Below are 17,007 nucleotides of genomic sequence, written 5' to 3' on the forward strand. Positions count from 1 at the left end.
TTATCAGGATACTTACCGAAGACGCCAGATGCAGCGTACCATTACCCGCCAAATGTCTTTTGATTTGACCAAGCTGTTGGTTACAGAGGATTGGTTCAGTGATATCAGTCCTCAGACCATGAGGAGATTGCTAAATATTGTTTCAGTGACAGGCAAGTCTGGCATGTTTCTGTAAAGTGAAGTGTTGTGTTTTGTTTGCTTGTAGTTATGCTCAGACATTTCAGTGCGTAAACTAAATTTAACAAGTCAGTCCATGTGTTGATTTTGAAAATCCTTCTGAAGCAAACTCTTCTAGAGTGCAAACAAAGATTATAGACCAGTCTATGTGGAACTAAAAAAAAAAAAACAACCAAAAATAAGAATTGTTTGCTGTTTAATTTACTTCAGTTGGGATGCAAGTGATTCTAGTCTACATATTTAGGAAGTTTTATATTTTTAAATTTTGAAGTGGGGTAATAAAATACATTTTTCAATCTTGTAATATTCTAATGTGAAGAAAATTCGTAATGCTGGTACCTTAAAAGGTAAACTGCGACAGAAAACCAGGTATCTATCCTTTACATTCTTGCAATGGATATTTGGAGTCCTTTTTCCCTAAATGGTTGTCTGGAGTTGATGAAAGCATTTTATGACCTCTTTTCCTTAACCAAGCACATTGCTATCTTTGAGATTTAAAAAATGGGAACATGTCTTTTCTACTACAAACACTAAAAGGCAATGAATAGACTTACAGCTAACTGGTTTAGAACAAACAAGTTACTTTTCACACTGTATATAGTTAAGTGTATAACTCTGCAGCAGTATCGTATGGATGTGGGAAGCTTACATGGACTCAGAAACAATTCAATACCTGAAAAGTAAAATTCGTCAAGGACTAATAGAAAGCAAGCCATGAACGGCAAATCACCAAGGACTGGAATAACAAAAGTGAATATTATAATATAATATATTTATATTATTATATTATTATAATCATAATATCATAATAATATTATATTATAATCATATCATATTGTATTATATTATATTATCTGTGATTATATATGATGATTTCATGAACAGCTTCATGAGCAGAGCCTTCAGCCTGTAAGTTATGGGTAACTTAAGATTCACCTGTAACAGGATTCTAGTAATTAGCATTTAACCTGGAGCCAAAGTTGCCAGTTTTGGAGAGTTTCATATTCTGACCAGTATTTGCAAGAATTTTTATTAGATTGTCAAATTATATTTTTAGGTGCAACTTGAGATGATTGGGAACTTACTGAGCTAAAAATACACCAGAAACTTCACAGATCAGGTTAAAGGACATTCATAGCTGTTACTTTGAGGGGGGAAAAAAAATAATCTTTCAAAAGGGAAAAAAAATGCCCTGTCTTCCTTCCTTCCTTCTCTGTTACGTTAGGTCGTTTATTGAGAGCTAATCAGATCACATTCAACTGGGATAGACTGGCTAGTTGGATCAACCTCACAGAGCAGTGGCCGTATAGAACATCGTGGCTCATACTGCATCTTGAAGAGACTGAAGGTGTTCCAGATCAGCTGACTTTAAAAACTATCTATGAGAGGTAGGTGTTATTCTGGTAATGGTATTCACTTTCAGTGATTTCAGTGTTAACTTTTGGAAACTTTGGAATTACTTTCCTTGCTATTTAATGCACCACATATGAACGTGTGCTTTGTATTAAAACCAAAGAAAATTATACTGTAATTCTTTCACAGATAGCTAACTCTGCTTCTGTCTCTTGATATAGTTTTCATCTCTACCTTGGCCAAGCTAGAAGTTGTTTTTTTCTTTCCTAGTTAGAAATCTGAACTAAGCTTTGCAAAAACTGCTTTTACTGGTAAAGATCTCTGAAGGTTTGGTACTTACCACGTGTACTTGAGACTATGGTAGTGCCTTGTGCTGCAGTTAAGGAATACAAAAGTGAAGCATGACTTTCTTCATTGCTGATACAAGTTACTGTCCAACAGAGCTGTCTAGATATTGCAACTGAGAGTGAATGGTCCCTGTGTTGCTAGTGAAAATGTCTCTCCGCAACCTAGCTGCTTGTAAGAATGAACTTGTGGATTGTGACAAGTGACCTGATGAGAACAGGAAGAATGGAAGAGCAGGAATGTGGCTGGGAGTTGGGCCTGTAGGAAAGACGCAGAATCTGAGAAGGGAAGTCAGTGAGAGGAAAGAAGAGTTTGACTTGTGTAAGAAATAACTGAGATCAGATGAAAAGAAAGAAGGAAGACTGGGATTGATTGGACAAATTGCCAGAAAATCTGGAGACTTTGCAGGGTCCAGGGAAAGAATGGAGAAGAGAACGAACTTGGACAGAAAATTTTGGGAAGGTGCCCTGCAGTAAGAGTCAAGGAATGGTAGAAAGTGAACCAAATGAGGGTCTGGAAAAGACTGGAAATGGTTGAAGTCTCTAGAATGGAATTAGGATTGATTGGAAAAGACGACTGGTGTGGGTTGTATCAAGAAAGGAAGGTCAAAGTGGAGTTAAGATCTGAACACAGAGAACCCTGAAGGCAGAGGAGCAAGGCATGACGAGGTTGAGGATTGAAGACGGATAAAGAGGGCAAGTAGTAGACTGGAGTGGCTTCAAGTTGGAGAGTTGTTGCTGAAATATATCAAACTTCAGAGGTAAATAAGTATGTGAGTAGAAAACAGTTTCCTCTAGAGAATGGGTCCAGTTTCTGGGGTTTGCATTTCTGCTGTGATTGTAAGATACCAGTGAAATCATAGATAAAGTAGTGAGAACCCATCTCCATTTTACTACATTAAATCTGTAGTAAACTAATGCGAGGAGAAGGAAGGGACAGTCACAATTGAATCTGAATGACTTATTTGGGTTCTGGATTATTTATTGTTAGTACAGGCACTTGAAGTGTTGATATTCAGTACCAACTGGAGTGCATCAGGGTTTATTAGTTCAGGTGTGGAGATTCATGACTCCTGCTATGCTGTTTTGCCTCTTGGCTCTACAGGTTGTGTTTGGAAGTTATATAGCCACTTGAGTAGAGTGCCAATTCATAATTAACAGTTATAAATGTATAAATAAATTTATAGTGCATAAAACTAGGATCTCTAATGTGAAGAAACAGTGAAGAACCCTGTACCATATATTGGAAAGAGACAATGATGATCTTTTAGTAAAAACTGTTTGTGTTCTGCCTACAATATTAGGAAAACAAGGTGAAGGAAAGGAGGACCACCGTTCAGGATTCTCTCTTTAGCAAAAAATACCAACAGGTTTATTTTATATTAAAATGATAAAGTTACAAGACTAAGTTTCCCTGAATATTTAAGCATAAAAAAAGGATTCATAATAATAACATTGTTGCATACTCGGGAGGGGAGTTGGTGTCTCTCTCAGCCGCTTGTGTTGAACCTCTGTTAGGAACTAAATATGTAACTGTACTGGTGTAGTGATAAAGCTGAGATCTCATGTGTCTGATGATTTGGGTGATCATCTTTACTGTGTGCTGCATATGAAAAGTCTGCGAACTCTCCTTTGGAATTATCTAATGCTCTAAATTTTATTTTATCCAAAGTAATCCTTTCTGTGTCATTGTTCTTTTTATCTGCAACTGTTTGAAGTCACTTGGCTTGAATATCTGTTTCTGTATCAGTTCAAAGTACAGTATTTACTTTAGTTCCGCTTTTAAAACTCAAGTTTGTGTTTTCTAAGGTTTTCTAGTTTATAAAGTAGCTTTCCTGTTTGGAGTCTCATGAATAGATACCAAATTTTGTAACTTTCATAGCTTCTCTTCCTGTACTGAGTTTGTAGAAGTACTGTTACTTCTTCCTTGCCTTTTATTCTGCAAGGATTTTTTTTTTTTTAATATTTTGGTACAGGAGCCAGAATATAATTTTCTTACTATTAAATAGTTTGTTTCAAACTACTTTTTATTGTGACAGTGCAAATTCTTCTTTGTTTTTGCTGCATTTGTGAACTTTTATGTGTACGGGGAGAGGGGTCTGCTTGGACTTCCCCCTTGGATTAAAGGAATCTTGTAGGTTCTGTATTAAGTGTAGGAGTTCCACACTTGATCACATTCTCCATATAAGGAGAATGCTTTGATATTATAGTTAATTTTCCAGCTTTTAAAATATCCTACGTTAAAAAGCTTGTGAATTACCAGGATTCCCTTGCAGTAAGGACTCTCTTGCTTTCCTCTGAGCTGCTGACTATGTGGGGCAGAGGGTTAACACAACAGGTTGATCTGTTACAGGTACGTTCGACTGAAAAGTTACAGTAGATAATTTGTGTGTGCACTGAGGGCATGACAAGTGGTAATAAAACCTGTGTTGTTTTGCTGCTGTGTCTTTGGAGGCCGATAATAACCAGGTCTTTACTATCAATATAGTTGATGCTGTAGGAAGTGTGATTCAGTGCAAGTTAAAGGTGGTACCTGTGTGATTATGGTGCTGTGTCGGCAGGTGGCACTAGCAGAACAACATTTCTGCCCAGCGTAGCTCAGGCAGCTTCTGTTGGCTTGTTTGGCTCAGCGTACTCTGTGTCCATCTTTAACGCTAGCGATCTTTTTCACTAGATGCTTTGTTTTCCAGTATTGCAAAGAAGAGGCAATACTTCCACAACATACAAAAAATGTAGTGAAATGAATCAAGTAGTCAGGCATTAAGAAATGAAAGAATAAAAATAGTCTGCAGTTAATTCCCCTCTGTATGCATTAGGATGTATATGATCGTATGCTATTTTACCCTGTAAGATTCCTGCCTTGTAATGTCCAGAATTTAACTTTGCAAACTGTATAAACAGGCTATGTAGGGGAGGACCATTTTTTGTCACATCTTAGTGCTATCTGTTGTAGCTGAAAAGTATGCAATAGGAAAACTAAACTAAGACAACTGATGGCTGTTGTAGAACTCTGTCAGAGTTTGTGTGATGCTAGACTAGTCGCCTTTATTACACCTTTCGCTTGGATGGTATTTGTGCCTCTGTTGGGAGGTGGTGTACAGCTATTGAATGTTATATTGACAACAGTTTTGCAGGATCTCAAAAAAAAAAAAACCAAACAAAATTAGGCTTAAGTTTGTGGCGCAGGCACACCTCTTGGTGTGAACAATGTTTATGGACTGCAGTCACTTAGACTTCTCTCTTAGTAACAGATAGAGATACTGTGTTGTAATTCTTTTGTAGAGGAGAACAAGCCCGTGCTTTGTAATTGTGTCAAATTCTGAAAATTAAAAAATGCTGAGTCTACATTGTTGGTTTTCAGTCCAGATTCTAGAGAAAAATGTCTTTAGCCTTTTTACTTCCTTAAACTGACTTGCTGTATCCTCTGTCCTCTCACTTCCATTCTCTCTTTGCTGGTCTGGATCAGTGCTTGCTTTGGCTTTCCAGTTGGTATCATTCTTGGTACCAGTATTTACTCCCTTGGGTTTATGTATTGCCTTTTCAAGTCATCTCTTGTCACCAGGATTTTCATGTAGTCTCTCTCCTTGCCAGGTTAAGCTCCTAATTCTGATTTCTTGTCTATTGTGTTCTCCTTGCCCTTTTGTGTTTAGGTTGTTTTGTGGTCAAGCCTGCTATTGTCATTACCCACCTCTTCATCCTGGTCTACTTCAGTTTTGGTTTTTACAATTTTATTTGCAATTGTGACATACAGTTAATATTCCTCTACATTTATGTTGTACTGTGTTCTCTTCCATGTTGCTGTGAAGAGTCTTCCTAATGTCAGTTTTGTGTAACGCCAAAATGGTTTGCAGAAGTTGCGCAAAGCAAATTTTTGAAAAAGCCCTGAAGTGGAATAAAGTATGTGGGCTTTCTGTAAATGAAGTTGTAAGAGAATTAAGTTGTCAGATTAAAGCAAGTTTCTGTTGAATGTTTGCAACTGATATTTCTCAGACTTGTAAATTAGCCAGCTATGGGAATGTGCTCTCTTGTGAAGACTGAATGAAACATCCATGACACCAGAATGAATGTCAGTGCCAAATATAAATAAATTGTATACTGGGAAAAGTCACTGTGGCTTTTGTAGAGAAAATATATATTTCAAGAAACTGAACTCTCAACAGAGTCAATGAACATGTGAAGATGGCAATGTAATATTTTGAAATATAAGACGTTTTAAGCAAGATCTTGATCTAAGAACATTTAAATATATTAAAATTTAAAGTAATAACAGGCAAGATTGCCTCAGGAAAACAAAAGAAGGAAGTATAAGACAGGAGTAAGAGTCTCATGAGAACCTTGTAGCTGAGGTTTCCAAATGTAATACTTGCACGCTTTGACATATTTGTAAATGGTTTGGCAGAGGGAGAAGACGCGGTGTGGGGATATAACCAGGATAACGGCTTCACAGAAGGTTGTGGAAATAGCTATGAGTAAATTGCAGATCAAAGTTAGTTGTGGATATAGGTTTCATAACATGCTGGGGAAAATAATCTTATCTGTAATCCTGCTAATGTAACGGGCTGTGTATCTGCACTGAGGAAAAAAAATCACAAATCATTGCTGATTTCTCTGAAAAAATATGTTCAGTGCTCAGCAACAGATAGAAAATGAAACAATGTCTTTAGGAATTATTAGCAAAGCAATGGAAAAAAAGAATGTATTGTACCATACAAGTCTGTGATGTGTCTAAAGTCTAAACACTATGAGATTATAGTCATCATATTTTGAGAAGGTTGTACCAAAGTAGAAAAAATGTTAAAGAGGATGAGGAGTCCCTAGTCTCACTTTGGATTTTTCTGTGACTGTCATCACTATCTGATTTCCTGTGCAGTGAGGAGTCACACTTTTGCTTGAATACCTTCTCCTCTCTTTTTTGAATTGTCAAGTCTTCCTCACTCTAAAACATTTGAGTAATTTATTTATTTTCCCCAAAGATCTTAGTTTTTCATTTCAGTTTGAGGCTCTGAGTTTTAGTCATCTTACTTTCCTAGATATGAGGAAAATATTTTTTACAGTGAGGGTGGTGGAACACTGGTACATGTTGCCCAGAGAGGTGGTAGATGTTCCGTCCCTGGAAACATTCAAGGCCTGGCTGGATGAGGCTCTGAGCAACCTGATCCGGTTGGAGATGTCCCTGCTCCTTGCATGGGGGTTGGACTAGATGACCTTTGAAGATCCCTTCCAACACTAACTATTCTGTGATTCTACTTTGTTTTTTGATATTTTCTGCTGCTTAAGGCTGTAAGTGGCAGTGATTTGATATTGCCACCTTATTAATTGAAAATAGTGGTATTAAAATTGATTATATGGGAGGGAATCTCTTCTCAGTCCCTTTCCTCGTTAAGTTTACTCACTAAATGAGATAATCTGCTGAATACATTTTATCTGTTTATGTCTTTCTTATCATGTAGAAACCAAAGTATGCAGTACTTTGTTTGTTAGAAATTGCTCCTAGAAGTCACTAAAGTAATATTGCAACCCTCTTACCTGTAGGCCTTTGTTCTTCTGAAATCTTAAGGTGTTAGGGAGAGTTTCTGCTTCTATGAGTGTTCTGGTTTTGTTAGTGAGGGGGGGCCTAAGGTGGTAGCTTCCGTAGGAAACTGCTAGAAGTCGCTCCCTTTTGTTCAGTGGACTCGGCCGGGCCTAGGGCGGACCCGCTGCTGGCCAAGGCCGAGCGAATTGGTAGCAGAATATCCCATGATAACGCCTCTGTGATAAGGTATTTAAGAAGGGGAAAACAGAAAAAAAAGAAGGAGATGTGAAGCAGCTGAGCGGGGGGCAGAGAGGGGAAGGCGCGAGCCTCGTGGGCCTTGCAGGCCTCACCCTCTGGCCTCCCGCCAGGCAGCCGACTGGGCCCCACTCGGCCCAGCCTGGCTGCAAGAAGTGGAGAGGAGATGAGAAGTGAATAAGATGTAAAAAGGATCCTGAGAGGCGTCTGCCAGCCTGTTGTGAGGAACGGCTGCAGATGCCAAGGTCAGTGAAGAAGGAGGGGGAGGAGTAATGTGGCTCCTGGCCAAGATTCCCCTGCAGCCTGTGGTGACGACCATGGTGGAGCAGGTTGTCCCCCTGCAGCCTATGGAGGTCCATGGAGGAGCAGAGATCCACCTGCAGCCTGTGGAGAACCCCATGCCAGAGCAGGTGGAGGCCTGAAGGAGGCTGTGGCCTGTGGAGGGCCCGCTGGGGCAGCTGTTCTGGAGGGACTGCACCCCGTGGAAGAGATGACCCACGCCGGAGCAGTTTCACGAAGGACTGTGGCCCATGGGAGGGGAGGAGGAATGCGAGGAGTTCTTCCCCTGACGATGACACAGCGGCGTAAAACAACGCGTGATGAACTGACCGCGACCCCCCTTCCCTTCCCCCCCAGCCACCCCGTGCCACTCGGGAGGGGAGGTAGTATAGATAATGTTAAGCCTGGGAAGAGGGAGGGGTGGGGGGAGGTTATCTTGTTCCCTGTCTCATTCTCCTGATAATTTTAGAAATAAATGAATAGTTTTCCCCAAGTCGAGTCTGTTTTGCCTGTGACAGTAACTTTAAGGATTTCTCCCCGTCCTTATCTCAAACCTTGAGCCGTTTTTCCTTATATCATCTCCTATTCTCTCGGAGGGTGGGGGGAGCGAGAGAGAGACTGCATAATCTGGTCCCGATCGGGTCTGAACTACGACAATGAGTTAACCAGTTCTCTTCTAGATTTTCTAGTCTGTCACTTCTTAAAGCTATTAGTAGCTGGACTGTCTTTGCTGCTGAACTCTTCTGTGTGTTAAGGTTATACAGTTGAAAGTGAAACTTCAGGCATGTATGTGCCCCTTGAGTTCAAGAATGCAACTCAGAAAATGAGTGACTAAGCTTATGAACACTTTAAAAACTATAGATGTCTGAATTCTTGCCCCTGAAGTTCCTGCAACACCTACAGTTTTGCTAATATGGGTACCCAGAATTGCTAATACAACGCCTAAGTGGAGTCTTGTGGTGCTTACCTTGTATCTAGAGCCTGTTCAGGATCCTTGAGTGTCAGTAGCTGAAGCCCTTAAAAAGCCTGGACAAATAAATGTAGTTTCAGCATGTTTGTGGCAGAAGGAAAAGATTAGGTTTAGCACAAAACGCAGCAGCAAAAGATACTTTAACTGAAAGACAGATGTGTCTAAATTAGTTATACCAAGTGCTGGGGCAGGCTGTATGACAAGTTGCAGGAACCTTCTGCTCCTCGTGAACATGGTGGGTTGTCTAGGCATGCATGGACACTGTAGTAAAGTTCCAGATTGCCTTTGAAAAGAAAATGGCAGGGAACACACTGCAGGCTATCAAAACAATTTAATGACTTACCTGTTATGGAGGTCCTCTTGGAAAAAAAAGTCAATATAAAGTTGATAATAATCTGTAGTTGGTAATAATCTGTGAGAATTTCCCCATAATCATGTCTGGATACCATTGGCGTAGAACATTCACGCAGGAATTTGGTAGATCCATGGTAAGTATTGTTCTCGCTCTAATAGGGTAAGGGTCTAGATTCCGTATCTTTCTGAATATAATTCTAGCCGTTACCTGGTGAAACTGTGAGAAGTGTAGGGCTGGTGTATCTAGGAAGGTACTTCTAAGAGAGACTATGACTTTCACTGTCTCTGTGCTAAAAGATACTCACTGAGGAGAGGAGAGTGCTTGTCCCCGGAACTGAATGTACATTTTATTTAATGATACAGAATTCAGGTATTACACAACCTTCTCTTCAAGCACTTTCTACTGGCTGATTTTGATGTTACTCTGCTTGTCATGCTTGATGTCATGAGGGATGGTCCTACCTGTCATTCTTTTCCCAGACTTTACTCAAACTAGAGTATTATGATAGGATTTATTAACTTTTTTTTGTGAGGATATCAGCAAATAGTTGCTGGTCCCTGAATTTCTGTGGTGTGACTGTTCTTATATATTAATTCAAAATTTTAGAACATGAGAGCTTGGCTCAGGATAGAAGAAACTCTTATGAGCCATCTGCTCAGATTAGGATCTCCACCCTTACTTAATTTCCTTGAAAACATGTTTTCTGGGCAGCTGAAGGAAACTATGGAAATCAAGAATCTTAAATCTTTGCTTTTGAAAAAAGATATGTATCTTTGTTGTACTTCAGCCCCGATCAGGACCAGACTACACAGTCTCTCTCTCTCGCTCCACCCACCCTCTGAGAGAACAGGGGGAGATGATATAAGGAAAAATGGCTCGAGGTGTGAGATAAGGACGGGGAGAAATCCTTAGAGTTACCGTCACAGGCAAAACAGACTCGACTTGGGGAAAAATACTCATTTATTTCTAAAACTAGCAGGAGAATGAGACAGGGAACAAGTTAACCTCCCCCCACCCCTCCCTCTTCCCAGGCTTAACATTATCTCTACTACCTTCCCCTCCTGAGCGGCACAGGGGGGAAGAGGGAATGGGGGTCACAGTCAGTTCATCACGCGTTGTTTTACGCCGCTGCGTCGTCGTCTGGGGGAAGAACTCCTCCCATTCCTCCTCTGCTCCAGCGTGGGGTCCCTCCCACGGACCACAGTCCTTTGTGGAACTGCTCCGGCGTGGGTCATCTCTTCCACGGGGTGCAGTCCCTCCAGAACAGCTGCCCCAGCAGGCCCTCCATGGGCCATAGCCTCCTTCAGGCCTCCACCTGCTCTGGCATGGGGTCCTCCACGGGCTGCAGGTGGATCTCTGCTCCTCTGTGGATCTCCATAGGCTGCAGAGGGACAACCTGCTCCACCATGGTCATCACCACAGGCTGCAGGGGAATCTTGGCCAGGAGCCGCATTACTCCTCCCCCTCCTTCTGAACTGACCTTGGCATCTGCAGCCGTTCCTCACAACAGGCTGGCAGACGCCTCTCAGGATCCTTTTTACATCTTATTCACTTCTCATCTCCTCTCCGCTTCTTGCAGCCAGGCTGGGCTGAGCTGGGCCCAGTCGGCTGCCTGGCGGGAGGCCAGAGGGTGAGGCCTGCAAGGCCCACAGGGCTCGTGCCTCCCCCTCTCTGCCCCCACTCAGCTGCTTCACATCTTCTCTCTCTTTTTTTTCTGTTTTCCCCTTCTTAAACATGTTATCGCAGAGGCGTTATCACGGGACATTCTGCTACCAATTGGCTCGGCCTTGGCCAGCAGCGGGTCCACCCTAGGCCCGGCCGAGTCCACTGCACAAAGGGAACTCTAGCAGTTTCCTACAGAAGCTGCCACCTTAGGCCCCCCCCGCCACTAAACAAAACCAGAACAATCTTCCAGGATGAGAAAGAGTTTGTACTTTCCTCAGAGTTGTAAGTAACCATTATTTAAAACTTAACAACATGTAATTCATCTGTCACTTAAGCTGAATTTTACTCCTGCAGTAAAGTATTTGTGCATGTATGTTTGCATGCCTACCTATGATGGGATGGCAAATTGGATGGCAAAACAATGTGCCAAAGCACAAATTCAGAAAAATAACTTAATAGCTTTCTTGTATTCAGAATTCTTTTGTGTGTGTGGAATTAAAAGATCTAAGCCAGCCATAGCTCATTTATTACTTTAAAAAATGCTTTTCTAACTCTTATACCATTCTAAGGAATAATTTGTGGAAGATGTCTGCTCTGTGTGATTTATCAGTAATTGAAAGAGTTGCTGTTTCTTTATTTCTTCAATTGTAGATGTTGTCTTTCCAATTTCAACACTGGTATATGATTTTGCTTGCTTTTTTCGTAGTCTTTTTATAGATGTTACTCCTTTTTGGAAGCAACCACAGAAATAATTATCTCTAGTAATGGTAGCTAGAAAAAGTTAATATCTCTAGTAATGGTAACTAGAGAGAGAAATAGTTTCAGGTTACTAGACAACTCATCTTCTGTTTCTCTTTTTTTCCTTTTTTTTTTCTTCAGATTAAACTGGTACAAACTAATTTAGTTATAAATGGAATGGCAGTTGATTACTTTGGATTTGGAGTGCTGTGTTTCACTGATAAGTTCAGATCTTATGTGATACACTCATGTGAATCAAATTAGGAAATCACTTAGGCAGGTTAAAACATTTTCCTGTTTCACATACAGTTGAATATTTCTACTTCATTGTTTACTACTTCAATTTAAGAAAGTGTATTTACAGCATGCTAAAAATACCATTAATGTATAAATGGTATGAAATGATTTTATTAAAGAAATTTATTTCATAAAAAATCAGAAAGTAGTATTCTGTAGCACTAGTAGTAAAATTTATTTTTCCTCATATAAAGGCTCATTTATTTTTATAGCAATTTGATGACACATCTGCTTGCTTTATTCAGCTGAAAAGAAAATGTTGGTTCTTTGTGTTTTGTAAAATTGCTTTGTTAAATTATTTTCGAAATCGTTCAACTTTTAACAAATGACATTTGATACTAGCATTGGAAAGCAATTTCAGCTAATTAAGTAGATCCTTCTATAAACCATTGGAACATTAAGATGACAAACTGTTCATTCAGGATTATTTTAATTGGTACAATTATTGTAATTTTGTTGCAATTATGTGTTGAGCTAAAAGCTTTTGTCTAAATCATTTGAGAGTTTTTTGTTAATATACATAAGTAAGAAGAAAAAAGTAAAATAAAAACTGAGGATAAGCATTATCTGTCTACTTTTTCATTACAGTGCTTTAGACAAGTATCTATTAAACTATTCTTTAAAAAAAAAATGTTACATGCTTTCAGCAAATCTCTACCAATGTTAAAATTGAGCAAGATTACTTGAAATGTAACTTTCCTGGAAGGTTATTACGTTAATTCCAGTTTTGACACTGTTTAAATACCTTTTAATAAAAAGAGTGAAATTAGCATTTGAGGGATTTGCGAGTTGTGTAAAATCTATTGATGTATTAATTTTAAAAGTGTAGCTTTTTAGTGATTGTAGAAATTCAAAATGAAAAAGCTGTGGAAGGTGCCACATTCATCACTCCAGTTATAATGTTCTCTGCAATCATCTTTTGCCCAGGCCAGGTTTAAATAAATCACTTCCTTTAAGTAGACAATTTAATATTCTGGTAGACCTCACAGTGAGGCATTATTTTTAAATATTTAACCTGCTTTTTGTTTTTCAGTTTTCTTATTGCCTTCTACTTAAAACTCAGGCATGTAAGGTTACTATGTTTTTTACTGTGCTAATAATAGTGTTCTCTCAATGTTAAAAGGCAACGTACCAGTTGAGTAGTAGGTGGTTGCTGCCCAGACTGTCTACTAAATAGACCTGCGTGAGGCAAGGTGTGAAAGAGAAGTAAAGAGAGTACCAGAGGATGTGACAAGTAAGAAGGAAGTTCAGATGAAAAGGTAATAGGTAGAGAAAAAAGATTGGATCAAAAGCTAATTGGAGCAAGACAGAGGAGTATTTCTAGCTTTTTGTCGTAGTTCAGCCCTGATCGGGACCAGACTACACAGTCTCTCACTTGCTCACCCCACCCTCCGAGAGAACAGGGGGAGATGACATAAGGAAAAAAACAGCTCGAGGTTTGAGATAAGGATGGGGAGAAATCCTTAAAGTTACTGTTACAGGCAAAACAGACTCGACTTGGGGAAAAATACTCATTTATTTCTAAAACTAGCAGGAGAATGAGACAGGGAACAAGTTAACCTCTCCCCACCCCTCCCTCTTCCCGGGCTTAACATTATCTCTACTACCTTCTCCCCCCAAGTGGCACAGGGGGGAAGAGGGAATGGGGGTCACAGTCAGTTCATCACGCGTTGTTTTATGCCGCTGCGTCGTCGTCTGGGGGAAGAACTTGCATTCCTCCTCTGCTCCAGCGTGGGGTCCCTCCCACAGGCCACAGTCCTTTGTGAAACTGCTCCGGCGTGGGTCATCTCTTCCACGGGGTGCAGTCCCTCTAGAACAGCTGCCCCAGCAGGCCCTCCACAGGCCACAGCCTCCTTCAGGCCTCCACCTGCTCTGGCATGGGGTCCTCCACGGGCTGCAGGTGGATCTCTGCTCCTCTGTGGACCTCCATGGGCTGCAGGGGGACAACCTGCTCCACCATGGTCATCACCACAGGCTGCAGGGGAATCTTGGCCAGGAGCCGCATTACTCCTCCCCCTCCTTCTGAACTGACCTTGGCATCTGCAGCCGTTCCTCACAACAGGCTGGCAGACGCCTCTCAGGATCCTTTTTACATCTTATTCACTTCTCATCTCCTCTCCAGTTCTTGCAGCCAGGCTGAACCGAGTGGGGCCCAGTTGGCCACCTGGCAAGAGGCCAGAGGGTGAGGCCTGCAAGGCCCACAAGGCTCGCGCCTCCCCCTCTCTGCCCCCGCTCAGCTGCTTCACATCTTCTCTGTCTTTTTTTTTTTTTTTTTTTTTCTTTTTTTTTTTTCCTCCTGTTTTCCCCTTCTTAAACATGTTATCGCAGAGGCGTTATCACGGGACATTCTGCTACCAATTGGCTCGGCCTTGGCCAGCAGCGGGTCCACCCTAGGCCCGGCCGAGTGCACTGAACAAAGGGGAGCGACTTCTAGCAGTTTCCTACAGAAGCTGCCACCTTACCCACCCCCCCCCCCCGTCACCAAACAAAACCAGAACACTTTTTTAGCTACCTTTGTGATATAGAGTAATAAGTTGTATTTCTAAAATACTATCCAGATAATTTTAAATGCTTACAGTATAGTTAATGTGCATTAACTTCATCTCTTAAAAATGCTTCTGTGTATATTTCAAATCCCTGCAGGCACCACTGATTGATACCAATTTAAGGTAGAACACAGAAGTGTTAATTATAGCAAACATAAAAAATTTCAGGAAAGAAAACTTGATTTTTAACCTGTATAAATCAATTCATGAGACATCTGTACTTTTTGGGGAATTGATAAAGTTGGGAAACAAAGTTGGAGGTTATGGCTTTTTGTGTCTGCTCGACGTTTTTTGTTTACTTTTTTGTTTACAGAGTATCTTGGAGCAGTCTTAGATTCTTCTATGCTCTTCTGCTGCTTTTCTATCTGTGTAATAAATATATTGATTTTTTTAAAAATTCTTTTGCCTTCTGTAATTCAAATAGCACTCTAAAGCTGTGAATTAATCCAGGCATTTGTAGCTGTATTAACACATTTTTTTAATTATAAAGAATGCTGGTATATGGTATATTCTTGCAAGCTGTGTTAAAAATAGACCTTTTTAATATGGTTCAGTGATAGTGCGTGATACTGGTTGTGGGAGATTAGTTTAGTAAATATCAGTCCTTTAAGGATCAAAGTGGTTTTTCTTTCTGAAATGATCAAAAGCAGGAACACTCGGAAGAGGTGCTTTATCCATTGTTACTTGGATTGAATAGAGTCAGTTTTGCAAAGCAAGCTTTCCTGAATACCTTCAGTAACAGAAGTTTTTAAATAGCTGTTGCATCTGTTCAGCGAAGTCTCTGTACTACTTAATATGCACTGAGGGGCTTATAATTTTTGTCTAGATAGATATATCAAACTATAGCTTTTTTTTTGTTTTGTTTTGATCTTTTTTAAGATAAAACATTGATTCCCTTATGTTTTAGTATTGAGTATGTGATAACTTTTTTTCTTGCCTTTATACAAGTGTGTATATGAGCAAGTGCTTTTTTTTCCATGTCCAAATAATCTGTTTTAAATTTCAGTTTGAAACAATATTTACAGCACTATTCTTAATATGTTGATAGTACTGCAAATTTTCTGGAGCATTTTGTATGAGACCTTTTAATCCAGAAAAAAATGCACCCTTAGGAATGAAGATACACTGTCGCTGTACTGACTAGACATGAGAAGAATAGGATAAATAAGTTCGCAGCAAAGCATTATATTAGATATTAGATCAGATATCTAATTATCAGACTAATAAGCATCAAAATTTCATATTGCATTCCAAAGCGGACGAGATTTTCTGGTTTTCTTTTTCTCAGTATCAAACCTTAAGAAGAAAAATATTTTTGTTTCCTTTTTATTGAGAAGTTATTTCATTATTTTAAGCAACATTTTTGTCTTGAACTGTGTTGAGAGAAAAATTTAAAAGGTATGTGATAGATAAAACAGGACGTGCCTTCATGCTCATAGAATAGTTAGAGTTGGAAGGGACCTTCAACGGTCATCTAGTCCAACCCCCCTGCAAGAAGCAGGGACATCCCTGACTAGGTCAGGTTGCTCAGAGCCTCATCCAGCCTGGCCTTGAACGATTCCAGGGATGGGGCACCCACCACCTTTCTGGGCAACTTGTTCCAGTGCTCTACAACTCTCATAGTAAAAAATTTTTTTCTAATATCTAATCTAAACCTACCTCCTTCTAATTTAAACCCATTACCCCTTGTTCTATCACAACAGGCCCTACTGAACAGCTTCTCCCCATCTTTCCTGTAGGCCCCCTTGAGGTATTGGAAGACCGCTATCAGGTCTCCCCGGAGCCTCCTCTTCTCCAGGCTGAACAGCCCCAACTCTCTCAGCCTGTCCTCATAAGAGAGGTGCTCCAGCCCTCTGATCATCTTTGTGGCTCTCCTCTGGACCCTTTCCAACTGGTCCATGTCCTTCTTATGCTGGGGGCTCCAGAACTGGACGCAGTACTCCAGGTGGGGTCTCACCAGGGCAGAGTAGAGGGGGAGAATCACCTCCCTCGACCTGCTGGCCACGCTCCTCTTGATGCAGCCCAGGATGTGGTTGGCCTTCTGGGCCGCAAGGGCGCATTGCCTGCTCATGTTGAACCTCTCGTCTACCAACACTCCCAGGTCTTTCTCCTCAGGGCTGCTCTCGATCCAATCCCCGCCCAGCCTGTATTTGTGCTTGGGATTGCCACGACCCAGATGCAGGACCTTGCACTTGGCCTGGTTGAACTTCATGAGGTTGGCACGGGCCCACCTCTCCAGCCTGTCAAGGTCCCTCTGGATGGCATCCCTCCCTTCCAGCGTGTTGACGGCACCACACAGCTTGGTGTCATCGGTGAACATGCTGAGGGTGCACTCTATCCCACTGTCCATGTCGCCGACAAAGATGTTGAACAGGGCCGGGCCCAACACGGACTCCTGAGGGATGCCACTGGTGACCGGTCTCCACTTGGACATTGAGCTGTTGACCACCACTCTCTGAGTGCGGCCATCCAGCCAACTCCTTATCCACCAAGTGGTCCATCCATCGAACCCGTGC

General features: G+C 40.9%; 1 protein-coding gene across 9 annotated transcripts in view; it reads left to right on the forward strand.

The window, feature by feature from the left end:
- KIDINS220 (kinase D interacting substrate 220) overlaps nucleotides 1-17,007 on the forward strand; it is an 83,215-nt gene that overhangs the window by 37,075 nt on the left and 29,133 nt on the right. For all 9 annotated transcript variants that reach the window (XM_086743799.1, XM_086743798.1, XM_086743803.1 and 6 more), the window contains 2 exons: nucleotides 8-152; nucleotides 1,403-1,565. In XM_086743799.1, the coding sequence (XP_086599925.1) occupies nucleotides 8-152; nucleotides 1,403-1,565 (308 nt within the window). The remainder of the gene's footprint in view (nucleotides 1-7; nucleotides 153-1,402; nucleotides 1,566-17,007) is intronic.

This window comes from Chlamydotis macqueenii, chromosome 3, assembly GCF_036417535.1.
Source record: "Chlamydotis macqueenii isolate bChlMac1 chromosome 3, bChlMac1.mat, whole genome shotgun sequence".
Lineage (NCBI taxonomy): Eukaryota > Metazoa > Chordata > Aves > Otidiformes > Otididae > Chlamydotis > Chlamydotis macqueenii.